Source organism: Pogoniulus pusillus, chromosome 3 (assembly GCF_015220805.1).
Source record: "Pogoniulus pusillus isolate bPogPus1 chromosome 3, bPogPus1.pri, whole genome shotgun sequence".
Lineage (NCBI taxonomy): Eukaryota > Metazoa > Chordata > Aves > Piciformes > Lybiidae > Pogoniulus > Pogoniulus pusillus.
Window position 1 is genome coordinate 1,237,145 of NC_087266.1, and position 17,553 is coordinate 1,254,697.

At 52.2% G+C, this 17,553-nt stretch overlaps 1 protein-coding gene across 1 annotated transcript in view; it reads left to right on the forward strand.

Annotated features, from left to right (window-relative positions):
* Positions 1-17,553, forward strand: part of ACER3 (alkaline ceramidase 3) — a 61,287-nt gene that overhangs the window by 25,060 nt on the left and 18,674 nt on the right. The window contains exons 3-6 of the mRNA XM_064140200.1: positions 4,414-4,466; positions 7,248-7,300; positions 12,488-12,569; positions 13,889-13,924. Of these exons, the coding sequence (XP_063996270.1) occupies positions 4,414-4,466; positions 7,248-7,300; positions 12,488-12,569; positions 13,889-13,924 (224 nt within the window). The remainder of the gene's footprint in view (positions 1-4,413; positions 4,467-7,247; positions 7,301-12,487; positions 12,570-13,888; positions 13,925-17,553) is intronic.

The window sequence follows — 17,553 nt, forward strand, 5'->3', positions numbered from 1 at the left end:
GCTTGGGGTTGTTGTGGCCAAAGTGCAGAACCCTGCACTTGGCCTTGTTCAGTCTCATCCCCTTGGCCTCTGCCCACCTATCCAGCCTGGCAAGATCCCTCTGCAGGGCTCTGCTACCCTCCAACAGCTTCACACCTGCTCCTAGCTTGGTGTCATCTGCAGAGTCACTGCTGCTGGACTCAATCCCCTGCTCCACATCATCAGTAAAGATACTGAACATGTCTGTGCCCTGCACTGATCCCTGGGGCACACCACTGGTGCCAGCTGCATGTGGCAGCATTCCCCACTACTCTCTGGGCCAGGCCTTCCAGCCAGTTCCTGCCCCATAGCAGAGCAATAATCTTGAGCAATTACTTTAGCATGTTGCAGCTTGTGAGGCAGGTGGAAAAATTAGGTATTAAAGTGAAATTCTTTGCAGTGAGGGTGGGGAGAAACTGGCACAGGTTGAGGGTGGGGAGACACTGGCACAGGTTGCCCTGGGAGGTTGTGGATGCTCTCTCCCTGGTGGTGTTCATGACCAGTCTGGATGAGTCATTGAGCACCTTTGTGTAGCAAAAGGTGTCACTGGCCGTGACAGGAGGGTTGAAACTGGATCATCTTTAAGGTCCCTTCCAACCCAAACCATCCTATGAGTTTATGAATAAGCAGTTAGGTTTGGATGGTTCTTTACGAGAGACCTAGCAGCAGCCTTCTAGTACCTGAAGGGGCCTACAGGAAGGTTGGAGAGAGGCTGTTTAGAAAGGCCTGCAGGGACAGGATGAGAGGCAATGGCTGCAAACCTAAGAGCAGGTTTGGACTGGATGTGAGGGACAAGTTGTTTACTATGAGGCTGGTGGAACACTGGGACAGGTTGTCCAGGGAGGTGGTCGAGGCCCCATTCCTGGAGATATTCAAGATGAGGTTCTGCAGGGCTCTGGTCAACCTGATCTAGCTGAGGATGCCCCTGCTGACTGCAGGGGGGGCTGGACTGGATGGCCAAGGGCCAGGAGGATGCTGAGAGGGCTGCAGCAGCTCTGCTGTGAGCACAGCCTGAAAGAGTTGGGGCTGTGCAGGCTGGAGCAGAGGAGGCTCCCAGGGGACCTTCTTGTGGCCTTCCAGCAGCTGAAGTGGGCTCCAAAAAAGCTGGGGGGGGACTTTGGAGGGTGTGAGGGAGTGTCAGGAGTGGGGGGAATGGAGCAAAGGTGGAGGTGGGGAGAGTGAGGCTGGAGGTGAGGAGGAAGTTGTTGAGCAGGAGAGTGGTGAGAGGCTGGCAGGGGTTGCCCAGGGAGGGGGTTGAGGCCCCATGGCTGGAGGTGTTTGAGGCCAGGCTGGCTGAGGCTGTGTGCAGCCTGCTCTAGGGTAGGGTGTCCCTGGGCATGGCAGGGGGTTGGCACTGGCTGCTGCTTGTGCTGCCTTCCAAGCCTGACTCATTCTGTGACTCAACACTCCCCCTTGTGGAACTTAATGAGTTCTTCTCTGCCCGTCCCTCTCTGAGCGGTGGCACAGCTGTCCCAGCCTCTCCTCCCACTTGTGCATCGCATTTGTTTTCTGCTGCAATATGATCTTTGAGGTCTCTTCCAACCTGGTTGATTCTACGACCCTCTGAATTCCAGCCTAATAGCATCTCAAGAGACATCTCCAGACACCTCTGTCAAGTGTCTTGGTAATCCTTCCCAAAAATCAGAGCGTGGAGGAGATCTGTTTGTCCATCACTGAAAGGAGCTGCTGGGTAGGAAAGGTTCTGCTCTGGCACCGAAGCTCAGCAGCACTACCCATTGACTCGGCACACATTACTTGGCCTTCCCTGCCTCTAGAGCCTTGAGACAGAGCATCATTGCTTGCAGGAGGACAAGACATTGAGTTGATGTACTTGTTCTTGCCAAGTGAAACGAGCTGGTGCTTCATGGGGGTTTGTAGGTGACAACATGTCAGAGGAATGAGTGATACATTAAATACTCCACCAGCTTTGCTCTCAGCAGTGCCATCCAGCTTCCAAGAACCCCCTTCCTTGTCCCTCTGAAAAGAAGCTGTGTGTAGGCAAAGCATCTCATAGCTCAACTCCAGAATTGAATGCAGCCTTTAAAACCTGAGGTATTTCAAAGAAATGAAAGTCATTACATAGAAGGATGAGCTTCCAAGGGGGAGGTTTGCAAACAGTGATCTCATTTCACCAAGTGAATCTCTGCTGCGTGGGGTTTTGTTTCTTTGCCCTGGATTTTGAGGTCTGAGTTCCTGTAGCCATTAATTTCTGCTTCCAGAGCTGCCAAGCAGCTCCTGGTAGAATTTACCCTTTAACACTGGATAATAAGTACAAAGATCACAGGTTTTCAGGAGTTCTGGCAGTTGAGTGATGCTTTGCATTATGGCACATGAACCTTCAGGTATTTCAAATTAAAAGCACTTTAAAAGCAAAGGCAAATAGAAGAGAAGTAGAGTGGATGTGTGCACAGCTCACAGCATGGCAGGGCCTGGGAGGGAACTCAAAAGCTCAGCCAATCATAGAATCAAGCAGGCTGGAAGAGAGCTCCAAGCTCAGCCAGCCCAACCTAGCACCCAGCCCTGCCCAACCAACCAGACCATGGCACTAAGTGCCCCAGCCAGGCTTGGCTGCAACACCTCCAGCCACGGCCACTCCACCACCTCCCTGGAGTCCAACCCCCTTGCCACAGCAGGATCACCAAGATCAGATCACACAGCAATGCATCCAGGCAGGTCTGGATACCTCCAGAGAGGGAGATTCCACAACCCCCCTGGCAGCCTGTGCCAGGGCTCTGTGACCCTCACAGGGACAAAATTCCTCCCTCTGTTTACATGAAACTTCCTCTGCCTCAGCTTCCACCCAGTGCCCCTTAGAATCATAGAATCAGACAGGTGGGAAGAGAGCTCCAGGCTCAGCCAGCCCAACCTAGCACCCAGCCCTGCCCAACCAACCAGACCATGGCACTAAGTGCCCCAGCCAGGCTTGGCTTGAACATCTTAAGTGGTTCCACCTCAACGCAAGGGGGAGCTTCTTGCCTGGAAGGGTCCCAGAGCCCTGGCACAGGCTGCCCAGAGAGGATGTGGAGTCTCCTTCTCTGGAGCCTTTCCAGGCCTGTCTGCATGTGTTCCTCTGTGATCTGTGCTGGATTGTGTGGTCCTGCTCTGGCAGGGGGTTGGACTGGATGCTCTCCTTGGGACCTTCCAACCCCTGACATCTGTGAGCCTGGGATCTCCAGGCACAGCAAATCCACCACCTCCCTGGGCAGCCCATTCCAATGCCAATCACTCTCTCTGACAGCAACTTCCTCACAACATCCAGCCCAGACCTGCCCTGGCACAGCTTCAGACTCTGTCCCCTTCTTCTCTTGCTGCTTGCCTGGCAGCAGAGCCCAACCCCACCTGGCTACAGCCTCCCTGCAGGCAGCTGCAGGCAGCAATGAGCTCTGCCCTGAGCCTCCTCTGCTGCAGGCTGCACCCCCCCAGCTCCCTCAGCCTCTCCTCACAGGGCTGTGCTCCAGGCCCCTCCCCAGCCTTGCTGCCCTTCTCCAAACACCTTCCAGCACCTCAACACCTCTCTGCAATTCAGGAGCTGTTGTCCTGGCTTTGGGCATCACAGAGCAGAGCCTGGCTTCAGCCTCCTGGCACTCACCCTTTACATAGTTATAAATAGTGATGAGGTCACCTCTCATTCTCATCCAAGCAGCACAGCCCCAGCTCCCTCAGGCTCTCCTCATAACAGAGATGTTCCATTCTTTTCATCATCTTTGTGGCTCTATGCGTGACTCTCTCATGCAGTTCTATGTCCCTCTTGAACTGGGGGGCCCAGAACTGGACACAAATGCAGCCTCACCAGGACAGAGTGAGGGGCAGGAGAACCTCCATTCATTCTGCTTTCCAACCACTGCTGTCAACAGTGTGGAGAGGAGGCACTTAGTGCCATGGGCTGGTTGGTTGGCCAGGGCTGGGTGCTAGGTTGGGCTGGCTGAGCTTGGAGCTCTCTTCCAACCTGCTTGATTCTGTGATTGCAACCTGCAATACTGGAGCCTCTTTAACTTCTTTAGCAATGGTCTGGATGAAGGGATCAAAGGCAGCCTCAGATAGTTTGCAGATAACACCAAATTGGACAGGAGTGGAGTCTTGATGCACTTAGTGCCATGGTCTGGTTGCTTGACCAGGGCTGGGTGCTAGGTTGGACTGGACGAGCTTGGAGTTCTCTTCCAACCTGCCTGATTCTATGGTTCTGTGACACCCCCTGCCCAAACCCCCACGAGTTTCAGGGCATCTCTGGTGACTGCAATCTGAAGTTGAGGACTGTAGAAAATGGAGCTTTTATCACTGAAGTGGGATGCTGCAGTTCTGGTTTTACCCCCAGTGAAGTTCACACCATTCCATTGATGTACCTCAGAGTTTTGCACTTTGACTCCTGCATTAACCAGAGTTTTAATTTGGTTTCAGCTGTGGGATTGGGATCTTGGTGCTTCCACATGACCCTGAAGTATGAAATGCAGGTGAGTATTGACAAGTGGCTGTGAATCATTCTCTCTCTTTCCCTCTGTGGTCGTATTGCCATTGCTGGGTGGGATGCTGCTTGTGTGAGGTGAGTTAATCTACCTGAAGTATTCTGCTCGAGTCCTGCTCTCAACAAGAGGGTAGTGCAGGTCTTGTTTCAGTAGATGTTTTCCACTGATAGATGCAGAGGAATATCAAACTGCACCTGAACCAAGAGCTATAATCAATTGCTTACATTAGCAGGAGGCACTTGATGCTCTGGGAAATCACACTTCAAGCTGCTCCTGCAGCTATGGCTTGAAGGCAAACAGTACAGCCCAGAGCTGTTGTTGTCAGCCTGCATGGAGCATGCTGTTGCCACCACGTAAGAGTCTTTGGTGCTTTCCTGGCATGAGCAAGGTGGTTTGGATCCATTTTGCCACTTCCTCCCAACCTGAGGTGGGATTTAGTGGTGTTGTCTTCAGTGGTGAAGCTGCCTTGAATGTCCACCTTCTCCTCTCTCTTCCCTCCACTGCTTGTTCCTGCTTGTTTTGTAGGCAACCTCCAAAAAAGCTGGGGAGGGACTTTGGAGGGTGTGAGGGAGTGTCAGGAGTGGGGGGAATGGAGCAAAGGTGGAGGTGGGGAGAGTGAGGCTGGAGGGGAGGAGGAAGTTGTTGAGCAGGAGAGTGGTGAGAGGCTGGAGTGGGTTGCCCAGGGAGGTGGCTGAGGCCCCATGGCTGGAGGTGTTTGAGGCCAGGCTGGCTGAGGCTGTGTGCAGCCTGCTCTAGGGTAGGGTGTCCCTGGGCATGGCAGGGGGTTGGCACTGGCTGCTCCTTGTGCTCCCTTCCAGCCCTGACTGATTCTATGATAGTGAGATCCAGACTACAATTCTGTGCCTCTAACCCTGCCAGTGTTTCAGATCCTCTTCTTCTATGCTGACAGAGAACCACAGAATCAAGCAGGTTGGAAGAGAGCTCCAAGCTCAGCCAGCCCAACCTAGCACCCAGCCCTGCCCAACCAACCAGACCATGGCACTAAGTGCCCCAGCCAGGCTTGGCTTCAACACCTCCAGGCACGTCAACTCTACCACCTCCCTGGGCAGCCCATTCCAATGTCAGTCACTCGCTCTGCCAACAGCTTCCTCCTACCATCCAGCCTGAACCTGCCCTGGCACAACTGGAGGCTGTGTCCCCTGATTCTGTTGCTGCTTGCCTGGCAGAGGAGAAGCAGCAGCAGAAGTGAGCAAGGCCTCCCGGAAACCCAGCCCACGAATCTGATCCATGCCTTAAACATTCTTAGGTGGTTTTGGGGTTGGTTGTGTGCCTGTAGAGACTGTTTTAATCCTGGTCACTTTGATGCAACTTACCACTTAGTTCTGGTGTTGCATCAGAGCAAGTAAGTGGCCTGTAAACTGTGGTGAGTAAAGGGTGGGCAGAAGCAGATGAGGAGACAGCAGTGATGCCTTACGTCATCTTCCCCGCTGGTGTAAGAGGCTTCGTGTGAGGCAGAGAAAGTGCACTTCTTGTTTTGGCAGCCAAGTGAAGTCTGCCAGTGAGCTACAGTGACTCTGATTGTTAGCTGATGAATCAGCACAGAGGGAACGTTTTCAGCAGCAGATAATCTTTCCATGTCCCCCTGGTCTCTTGTTGTCCCTGGTGGCTGTTGGAAGAGAAGACTTCTTTGTGTTTGGTTTGCTGGCTTAATGCTGTGAACCATCAGTCCAGGTGGCCTAAGGCAGACAAATGGGAAAGCCTCAGCTCATGGAATCATATCACAGTATCACAGAATCAGCCAGGTTGGAAGAGAGCTCCAAGCTCAGCCAGCCCACCCTAGCACCCAGCCCTGCCCAACCAACCAGACCATGGCACTAAGTGCCCCAGCCAGGCTTGGCTGCAACACCTCCAGCCACAGCCACTCCACCACCTCCCTGGGCAGCCCATTCCAATGCCAATCACTCTCTCTGACAGGAACTTCCTAACAACATCCAGCCTAGACCTGCCCTGCCACAGTTTCAGACTCTGTCCCCTTCTTCTCTTGCTGCTTGCCTGGCAGCAGAGCCCAACCCCACCTGGCTACAGCCTCCCTGCAGGCAGCTGCAGGCAGCAATGAGCTCTGCCCTGAGCCTCCTCTGCTGCAGGCTGCACCCCCCCAGCTCCCTCAGCCTCTCCTCACAGGGCTGTGCTCCAGGCCCCTCCCCAGCCTTGCTGCCCTGCTCCAAACACCTTCCAGCACCTCAACAGCTCTCTGCAATTCAGGAGCCCACAACTGGACACAGCACTCCAGGGGTGGCCTGAGCAGTGCTGAGCACAGGGGCAGAAGAACCTCCCTTGTCCTGCTGCCCACACTGCTCCTGAGCCAGCCCAGGAGTGAAAAGAGTGAAAATCACAGAACCAGTCAGGGCTGGAAGGGAGCACAAGGAGCAGCCAGTTCCAACCCCCTGCCATGCCCAGGGACACCCTACCCTAGAGCAGGCTGCACACAGCCTCAGCCAGCCTGGCCTCAAGCACTTCCAGCCATGGGGCCTCAACCACCTCCCTGGGTGATGAGGCATTGCTCTTTTTGAGGTGAGAGGGTTTATGAAACCTAAGGGCTCAGAGTAGTAAGTTTAATAATGCATCAAGCTTGCAGGAGTTGATCAGAACCTGACACAGCTGCCTGCTGAAGCACAGCCAGGAAGGTGAATATCCAAATGGCTTCCAAACTCCTGTTTCCTGAAGACATTTCTCTCTCTCCTTAATTACCTTCCAGAATCATGCAACTTTAAAGTCCTTTTCATGTTTTGATGTCTCTGCTTTTTGCAGCTGTTAGATGAACTGCCAATGATATACAGCTGTTGTGTCTTCGTCTACTGCCTGTAAGTATTCCTCTCCTTCTCTTTAGTTTTGGTTCTTTTCATCAACTACTCCTTTCTGAAAGGCCAAACCCATGCAGCCCAATCTTGTGGAGCAGGAGGCTGGTGGAACACTACAACAGGTTGCCCAAGGAGGTGGTTTGGGCCCCATCTGTGGAGATATACAAGGTGAGAGGGCTTTGGGCAGATGATGTTGCCCAGGAAGGTGACTGAGGCCCCATCCCTGGAGATACTCAAGGTGAGAGGGCTCTGAGCAGATGATGTTGCCCAGAGAGGTGGTTTGGGCTCCATCCCTGGAGATATTCAAGGTGAGAGGGCTCTGAGCAGATGATGTTGCCCAGGGAGGTGGTTTGGGCTCCATCCCTGGAGATATTCAAGGTGAGAGGGCTCTGGGCAGCTGATGTAGTTGAGGGATGTCCTTGCTGACTGCAGAAGGGGTTGGACTGAATGACCTTTGGAGGTCCCTTCCAACCCAGCCCAGTGTATCACTCTGTAGTATGGTGAGGCTACAGATTTCAGTGAGATCTTACTTCTACTGGCAACACAGAAAGGTGACTTGGCCATCAGAGCAGCAGCCTGCTTTAGTCCTGGTTTTGGTGACCAGAGCAGCAGCCTGCTTTAGTCCTGGTTTTGGTGACCAGAACAGCAGCCTCCTTTAGTCCTGGTTTTGGTGACCAGAACAGCAGCCTGCTTTAGTCCTGGTTTTGGTGACCAGAGCAGCAGCCTGCTTTAGTCCTGGTTTTGGTGACCAGAGCAGCAGCCTGCTTTAGTCCTGGTTTTGGTGACCAGAAACTGGGGGTTGTATTAGAGAACCAACTCATTGTGAGCCAGCAGTGTGCACAGGAGGCCAAGAAAGTCCAAAGCATCCTGGCTTGGGCTAGAAATGCTGTGCCCAGCAGGGGTAGGGAGGTGATTGTCCCCTCGGACTCGGCTCTGGTGAGGCCACATCTCATGTATTGTGTTCAGTTCTGGGCACCTCATTACAAGAAGGATATGAAATGAGTGTAGAGGAGGGCAAGAAGCTGGGGAAGGGCCTGCTGAATAAATGATGAAGAGCAACTGAGGGAGCTGGGGATGGCTAGTTTGAAAAAGAGGAGGCTGAGGAGAGGCCTCATTGCTGTCTACAGCTACCTGAAAGGAGGTTGTGGAGAGGCTGCTGCTGGTCTCTGCTCACAGGTCATTAGTGACAGAACAAGAAGGAGCAGCCTCAAGCTGTGCTTTGGTAGTTTTAGGTTGGACATGAGGAAACATTTTTTCCCAGCAAGAGTGGTCAGGCACTGGAATGGGCTGGGCAGGGAGATGGTGGAGTCACCCACCCTGGCTGTGCTTTAAAGTCATTTGGATGTGGTGCTTGAGGATATGGTTTAAGGGTGAACTTTGTAGAGTAGGGATAATGGTAGGACTTGATGGTCCTGGGGGTCTGCTCCAACCAGAATGTTTTCTGTGTGATTTAGAGGTCACAGAATTAACCAGGTGGGAAAAGACCTCTGAGATCATTGAGTCCAACCTAACCCTTCTGGTTAACTAATCCATGGCATTAAGTGCCTCATGCAGCCTCCTCTTAAACACCTTCAGGGACAGTGACTCCACCACCTCCCTGCCCAGCCCATTCCAATGCCAATCACTCTCTCTGTGAAGAATTTCTTCCTGACATCCAGCCTGAACCTGCCCTGGCACAGCTTGAGGCTGTGTCCCCTTGTTCTGTCCCTGGGTGCTTGGCAGCAGAGCCCAACCCCACCTGGCTACAGCCTCCCTGCAGGTAGATATTTTAATAGTATCTGTTTAGCAGGAAAAAAACCTCTTGTTAAAGACTTTAGCATATAAACAGAGCTCAGTCTTACTTGGTGTGCAGACAGCAGACACCAGAAACTCAGCTGCAGCTATGCCAACCAGATGAACAACCTTATCCCTTCTCTGAGCTGTGTTTCAAGGCTGTTGTCTGACTCCACATGCAAATTTCAGGTCTCTGTTAAAGCTGCTTGCCACTCATCTGGGAAATTAAGGACAAAAAGAAATTCATTAAGAGCTGAGTGCATATTGTACAGAGAGTGTCTTGGAACACACGTTGGAAAACAGCTTCATGCTGTGCCAGGATGTCTTCTGCTATTTCATTTTGGAGGCAACCTAGCCTAGTTGATTGGCCAGGGCTGGGTGCTAGGTTGGACAGGAGGAGCTTGGAGCTCTCTTCCAACCTGCTTGATTCTATGATGACTCTATGAAAAGCCTCAACAGTATGAGCTTGGAGGAGTGCAAAATCACCAGGGCCAGAGAAAGGTGTAACTTCTAGTGACATCTGTCTGATTTATTAGAACAACAGAAGAAGGGGACACAGCCTCAAGCTGTGCCAGGGGAGGTCTAGGCTGGATGTCAGGAGGAAGGAGGTAGTGTGGTGGTTCTGCTGAGCCAGGTGGGCTATGATTCTATTTCATAGAATTGTTTCAGTTGGAAGAGAGCTCCAAGCTCAGCCAGCCCAACCTAGCACCCAGCCCTGCCCAACCAACCAGACCATGGCACTAAGTGCCCCAGCCAGGCTTGGCTGCAACACCTCCAGGCACGGCCACTCCACCACCTCCCTGGGCAGCCCATTCCAATGCCAATCACTCTCTCTGCCAGCAACTTCCTAACAACATCCAGCCTAGACCTGCCCTGGCACAGCTTCAGACTCTGTCCCCTTCTTCTCTTGCTGCTTGCCTGGCAGCAGAGCCCAAGCCCACTACCTCCTTCCTCCTAACATCCAGCCTAAACCTCCCCTGGCACAGCTTGAGGCTATGTCCCTTTGTTCTGTTGTTCTAATACATCAGACAGATGTCACTTGAAGTTACACCTTTCTCTGGCCCTGATGATTTTGTGCTCCTCCAAGCTCATATTGTTGAGGTTTTTCATAGAATCATCATAGAACCAAGCAGGTTGGAGGAGAGCTCCAGGCTCATCCAGTGCAACCTAGCACCCAGCCCCATCCAGTCAACCAGACCATAGCACTAAGTGCCTCATTCAGTCTTTTCTAGAACACCTCCAGGCACAGCCACTCCACCCCCTCCCTGGGCAGCCCATTCCAATGCCAATCACTCTCTCTGCCAGGAACTTCCTAACAACATCCAGCCTAGACCTCCCCTGGCACAACTTGAGACTCTGTCCCCTTGTTCAATTGGTGGTTGTCTGGGGAAAGAGACCAACCCCCACCTGGCTACAACTTCTTTTCAGGTGGTTTGGCTTCTGGTGTGCTGTTTTCTGCTGCAGATATGGTCTGGGATGTGTCTGTGTAGTTCTATCCTTCCCATAACCAAAACATGGCGCAGGGAGCGAGGCTCGTTTTAATTAGTTGGTTTACATCGTGGCAGCAATTAGCTGCTTTTGCTTCCCACTTGTAGCAGTGCTCAATCTAGCAAATTTACTGCCCTGGGACTGTAGCAAAGCCATGAGCAGCCTGCAGTTTCCCAGGTCACTGTTTTGTGAGGCAGTCCCTTTCCCACGCTGCCTTCAGCTCGCAGATGCGGTGGGTTTTGGCAGCTGGGTTGCATTTCAGACTGGTTTCTAATTTGCCATCTATTGTCACTATCTGAGCACAATTCTGCTTCTCAAACTCTCCCCAGCAATTGAGGTTTCTCTTTGGGGATTTTTTTGGCATAGACATGAGCTTATTGGGGGATTTATTTCATAGAATGAGTCAGGGTTGGAAGGGACCACAAGGATCAGCCAGTTCCAACCCCCTGCCATATGGGCAGGAGCACCTCACACTAGATCAGGCTGGCCAGAGCCTCATCCAGCCTGGCCTTAAACACCTCCAGGGGTGAAACTTCCACCACCTCCCTGGGCAACCTCTCCCAGGCTCTCACCACCCTCATGGTAAAGAACTTCTTCCTAACATCCAGTCTCAATCTCCCCATTTCCAGCTTTGTTATGTCACTGAACAGTGTCTGAAAGAGATCTGCTAGAGCCTTTGAGGTGATAACCAGACTGCCCAGGGAGGCTGTGAATGCCTAGTTGAGAGGTGTCCCTGCCCATGACAGGGAGGTTAGAGTAGATGTCCCTACTTACTACAATATGATGGGACTAGATGTCCTTAAAGGTCATAGAATCAGTCAGGGTTGAAAGGGACCACAAGGATCAGCCAGTGCCAACCCCCCTGCCATGCCCAGGGACACCCTACCCTAGAGCAGGCTGCACACAGCCTCAGCCAGCCTGGCCTCAAACACCTCCAGGGATGAGGCTCCCTGGGCAGCCTGTTCCAGGCTCTCACCACCTTCATGCGGAAGAACTTCTTCCTGACATCCAGTCTGAATCTGCCCATTTCCACCTTTGCTCCATTCCCCCCACTCCTATCAATACCTGACAGTCTCAAAAGTCCCTCCCCAGCTTTTTTGTAGACCCCTTCAGGTACTGAAAGGCCACAATAAAGTCAACTGGGAGCCTTCTCCTCTCCACACTGAACAGCCCCAGCACCCTCAGTCTCCTCACAGGAGAAGAACTCCAGCCCTCTGCTCATCCTCATGGCCTTTGTCTGGGCACCTCCCACCACATGATTTTTCCACTAGATCTTAAAAAGGCCCAACAGGTCTCTGTAAAGGTCTGAATTGCTCTCTGAAAATTAAAACTTTTGCAAGGCCTGAGGCTCATTCTGCAGCCCCCATTACAAGAGGGCTGTGGAGATGCTGGAGAGTGTCCAGAGCAGGGCCAGGAGGATGCTGAGAGGCTGCAGCAGCTCTGCTGTGAGCACAGCCTGAAAGAGTTGGGGCTGTGCAGGCTGGAGCAGGGGAGGCTCCCAGGGGACCTGCTTGTGGCCTTGCAGCTGGGGAGGGACTTTGGAGGGTGTGAGGGAGTGTCAGGAGTGGGGGGAATGGAGCAAAGGTGGAGGTGTGGAGAGTGAGGCTGGAGGTGAGGAGGAAGTTGTTGAGCAGGAGAGTGGTGAGAGGCTGGACTGGGTTGCCCAGGGAGGTGGTTGAGGCCCCATGGCTGGAGGTGTTTGAGGCCAAGCTGGCTGAGGCTGTGTGCAGCCTGCTCTAGGGTAGGGTGTCCCTGGGCATGGCAGGGGGTTGGCACTGCCTGCTCCTTGTGCTCCCTTCCAGCCCCCACTGCTCTGTGATTCATTTAGATCAATTTCCTTACACATTTTGGGTTAACACACCTTGACAAATGCATCCTGCTCTCTGCTAAGTGCTGATTGTTATCACTCTCCTTTGTGCTCTGTTCCAGGTATGAATGTTTCAAGTACAAGAACACAGTCAATTATCCACTGCTCTTCTTGTTAATAACCTACAGCTTCGTAGTCAGCATAGTAAGTAACAACTTCTCATCTGCCATTTTCACCTGGGGGTTGTTTTTCCTTGCTAGTGATGGAAGAGTACTCCTGAATCCTTCTCACTTGTAGTCAAGAAGGAGAACTTACTGTTCTGTGGGGAGAATGACCTGCTAGCCAATGAGGTGTCTGAAACCTTTCATCTACACCACTGTGTAGATAAATGAAGAAGAGATAAATGAAGAAGAGTAAATAAATGAAGAAGAGATGCAGTAGTCCACAGCAGCAGCAGTGTGGCCAGCAGGGCCAGGGAGGGGATTCTCCCCCTGTGCTCTGCTCTGCTGAGACCCCACCTGGAGTCCTGCATCCAGCTCTGGAGCCCCTGGGAGCAAAACAATCACCATCAACTTGTTGTGGCCCCTTGGTCAAGCTGCATTCCTCAGCTTCCCTCACTGGAATTCATTGCAACAGATCAGTTCAGCAGGCTGCAGGAAGTGAGCTGTGATCCTGACTTGGTTTGGGCTGGAAACAGGTCTGAACAGAAAGGATTTAAATCAAAGCACTCACATGGAGTTGGGGGTTAAATGGAAAAGGCTACTTGCAAATGCAACCAAAAATGCAGAAGAGAGAAAAGCACAAAGGGAATATAGAATCACAGAATCAGGCAGGTTGGAAGAGAGCTCCAAGCTCAGCCAGCCCAACCTAGCCCCCAGCCCTGCCCAACCAACCACACCATGGCACTAAGTGCCCCAGCCAGGCTTGGCTGCAACACCTCCAGGCATGACCACTCCACCACCTCCCTGGGCAGCCTCCAGGTGGGGTCTCAGCAGAGCACAGTGGAGAGGGAGAATCACCTCAGTCATTCCTTAGAAATACTGTAGGTGATCTCCTGCCTTTAATAAACTTTTTGGGGCCTCCTGCAGCTTTTTTACACTCAAGAGCAGCACTGAAATGAGCTGAATTCACAAGAGGAAGAGCCAGCAGCTCTTGTGATGTGAACAGAGACCTTAAAGCATTGTCAGGAACGTTAATAACAACAAATCAGCAGAGCACATTTGCTTCTTGTAATGCAGGTGGAGAATGTGGCTGCATCTTAATTGGCTGTGTGTGTGCTCCAGCTCTCTTAAAGGAGGAGATTCCAGATGCTGATGTCTTTATTCATGCTCCTTAATTCAACACAATTCCACAGTTAAAAGCTGAGGTTTTGCCAGAGGAAACTTCAGGTCTTTAGTCAATTTTAATGGTGCATGGGCAGACAGCTTGATTCTAACAGGATGAGTCTGGGGCAGTATTTAGGTGAATAATGTTACAGTGGTTCTCTCCTGCAAACTAATCCTCTCTTGTTTTTACTTTTCCAGGTTTACTTGAATTTGAAGGAACCGGTATTCCATCAGGTAAATCTTACTCTGCTGGGGAAGCTAAGCCTGTCTTTCAACTGTGCTTGCTGCTTTGCTGAGAGCATTGGCCACAGCAACCCCAAGCAGTGCTACAGGCTGGGGACAGTGGCTGAGAGCAGCCAGGCAGAGAGGGCCCTGGGGGTGCTGGGAGAGAGGAGCTGAAGCTGAGGCAGCAGTGCCCAGGTGGGCAGCAGAGCCAATGGCATCCTGGGCTGGCTCAGGAGCAGTGTGGGCAGCAGGACAAGGGAGGTTCTTGTGCCCCTGTGCTCAGCACTGCTCAGGCCACCCCTGGAGTGCTTTGTCCAGTCCTGGGCTCCTAAGTTGAAGAGAGCTGTTGAGGTGCTGGAAGGTGTTTGGAGCAGGGCAGCAAGGCTGGGGAGGGGCCTGGAGCAGAGCCCTGTGAGGAGAGGCTGAGGGAGCTGGGGGGGTGCAGCCTGCAGCAGAGGAGGCTCAGGGCAGAGCTCATTGCTGCCTGCAGCTGCCTGCAGGGAGGCTGTAGCCAGGTGGGGTTGGGCTCTGCTGCCAGGCAAGCAGCAAGAGAAGAAGGGGACAGAGTCTGAAGCTGTGCCAGGGCAGGTCTAGGCTGGATGTGAGGAGGAAGCTATTGGCAGAGAGAGTGATTGGCATTGGAATGGGCTGCCCAGGGAGGTGGTGGAGTGGCTGTGGCTGGAGGTGTTGCAGCCAAGCCTGGCTGGGGCACTTAGTGCCATGGTCTGGTTGGTTGGGCAGGGCTGGGTGCTAGGTTGGGCTGGCTGAGCTTGGAGCTCTCTTTCACCCTGCTTGGTTCTGTTCTGTTCTGTTCTGTGGTGTTCTGTTTTAATTCCCTGTTGTGTTCCATACATGAGGAACCAGTGTAGAGGCGATTTGAAGCCATGGCAGCAGTGGGGTTTTTTGTAGCAGCTCTTTCCAACGTGATGTTAATGGAGCACATGGAGCTATGGGCAGATCCCAGTCAAGTTCTGCACTCTTTTTTTTCTCCATCTTTGCCAAGTATGGTGGAAATGCAAAGGAAGCATCTCCCTGACTGCTACAGCTAAGCAAGGCTCTTATCTTAATATTTGTCTGTAAAGAGTGCAAAGAACCCAACCCTTTCCTCAGTATAATTCCAGGAAGTGTTTCCCAGAGGAATGAGTTGCACAGAATTGAAGTCAAGTTAAGGATGTTCCTGCAGCCATAGTCTAAATCAGTCTTGATCCTTAACTGTGCTGAAAAGCAGCCTTGGGACAGAAAGCAGCATTTGATTCCTCTAGGTATTTGCTTGGGATCATCATCATTTGTCAGCCCTGGAACAAGGAGAGTGACTACATGGACAGCTCAGAATGGTGGCTTTGTATTGTCCATTGTTTCAGGCTGGGTTTTTCCCTTTTCTCTGCAAAGAGAGCAGTAAGAATGGGGAAAAAAGATCCTTTTGTGTTTAGTAGCCAGCAGCCAAGCCTCATTTTTCAGTGAATTGCTTTCTACTTTCCTCTCCTGCTTTGACTTATAAACTTCTGCCACCAGGGCATGGGGAGGATTTCAGTTTGCTATTCAGGGCACAGTGGATGGAGCACCTCTCCTATGAAGACAGACTGAGAGAGTTGGGGCTGTCAGTCTGGAGTGGAGAAGGCTCCCAGGAGAGCTGATTGTGGCCTCTCAGTATCTAAAGGGGGCTACAGGAAAGCTGCTGGGGGACTTTATAGGCTGCCAGGTAGTGATATGAGTGTGGGGAATGGAGCAAAGCTGGAGGTGGGGAGAGTCAGATTGGGTGTTAGGAAGTTCTTCACCATGAGGGTGGTGAGACACTGGCACAGGTTGCCCAGGGAGGTCATAGAAGCCTCATCCCTGGAGTTGTTTAAGGCCAGGCTGGATGTGGCTCTGAGCAGCCTGCTCTAGAGTGAGGTGTCTTTGCCCCTGGCAGGGGGGTTGGAGCTGGATGATCCTTGATGTCCCTTCCAGCCCTGCCAATTCTATGGTTCTAATGGAGCCCAATCTCTTTTCTGCAGCCACAGATTGCAGCCCTTTAGGGGTCTTAGTGCTTTAACCACAGGAGGGCTGAGCTGCATGTTTTGGTCAGTTGGAGGCTGCAGATCATTAGAAGGAACAAAAAAAAGACCCCAAAGACTTCCCTGTCTGACAATTGATCTGCTGTTTTCTCATCAGTGAAGTAGAAGCCAGGAGTGGCCTTTGCAAACATGTAGTGCCTTGCTTGTGTCAGAATCTCTCAGCCTAGAGCACAAATCCTGCCTAATTTCCGTGGTGCTGAACCCAACATCCCAGCTTCCTCCTTGGTTTTAAGCCAGCATTGCTGTCAAAGAAGGCAGCTCTGCCTCTCCCCTCTTTCCCATCTGGCAGACAGATTTACTCTCTGGTATGAAATTGATTGGAGAAGTGCACAGGATTAGTTCTAAATCAGATTAGTTGCTTAGCCTTGTTTATCACATGTACCTTTGTGCTTATACAAGAGAAGGGCTGGGGCTAGGCTAGCTGCTGGGGTGGAGTAATCTGTAGACACACAAATATCAGAGGGCCCTGGAAGCAGAGGAGATGACCCAAGCAGTTAACTTTCAGCCTGAAGGCTCACAAGGGACCTACTGTTTAATGTGGTAGAGCCTAGAAAGCTGTCAACCAACAGGGAGTGTTTGACATCCAGATCTGTGTGCTGGCTGCGTACTGCACTTGTAACAAACTTCATTCAGTAGTGGACCAAGTTGTGTGTATCTGGGGAGGAATAACAGCAGGCACCAGGACAGACCAGGGGTTAGCCTACTGGAGAGCAGCTTCATGGAGAAACACCTTGGAGCCCTAGTGGAGAGCAGCTTACCTGTCATAGAATCAACCAGGTTGGAAGAGACCTCTAAGCTCATCCAATCCAACCTAGCACCCAGCCCTGTCCAGTCAACCAGACCATGGCACTAAGTGCCCCAGCCAGGCTTTGTTTGGACACCTCCAGGGATGCTAACTCCACCATAGAACCAGTCAGGGCTGGAAGGGAGCACAAGGAGCAGCCAGTGCCAACCCCCCTGCCATGCCCAGGGACACCCTACCCTAGAGCAGGCTGCACACAGCCTCAGCCAGCCTGGCCTCAAACACCTCCAGCCATGGGGCCTCAACCCCCTCCCTGGGCAGCCCATCCCAAAGGCATGTCCTCCAAAAAGCAAGTACAGCTTTCATTCTGGCTGCTACTGCTGCCTGCACAGCAGCTTGGGGAGCGTGAAAGGATGTTCAGGCTCTGCAGAGGATCACTTTTACAAGTCACAGAATCTTTGGGATTGGAAGGGATCTCAAAAGATTGCCCAATCCAATCCCCCTGCCAGAGCAGGGTCACCAAGAGTAGGTCACACAGGAACACATCCAGGTGGATTTTTCATGTCTGCAGAGAAGGAGACTCCACAACCTCTCTGGGCAGCCTGCTCCAGGGTTCTGTCACCCTCACAGTGAAAAAGTTTTCCTTTGTGTTCATGTGGAACCTAATCTGCTCCAGCTTGCATCCATTGCCCCTTGTCCTGGCACTGGACATCACTGAACAGAGCCTGGCTGTGCCCTCCTGACACTGCCCTTCTTTAGAAACATCAATGAGGTCACCCCTCAGGCTCCTCTTCTCCAAGCTAAACAGCTCCAGCTCCCTCAGCCTGTCCTCAGAAGGAACT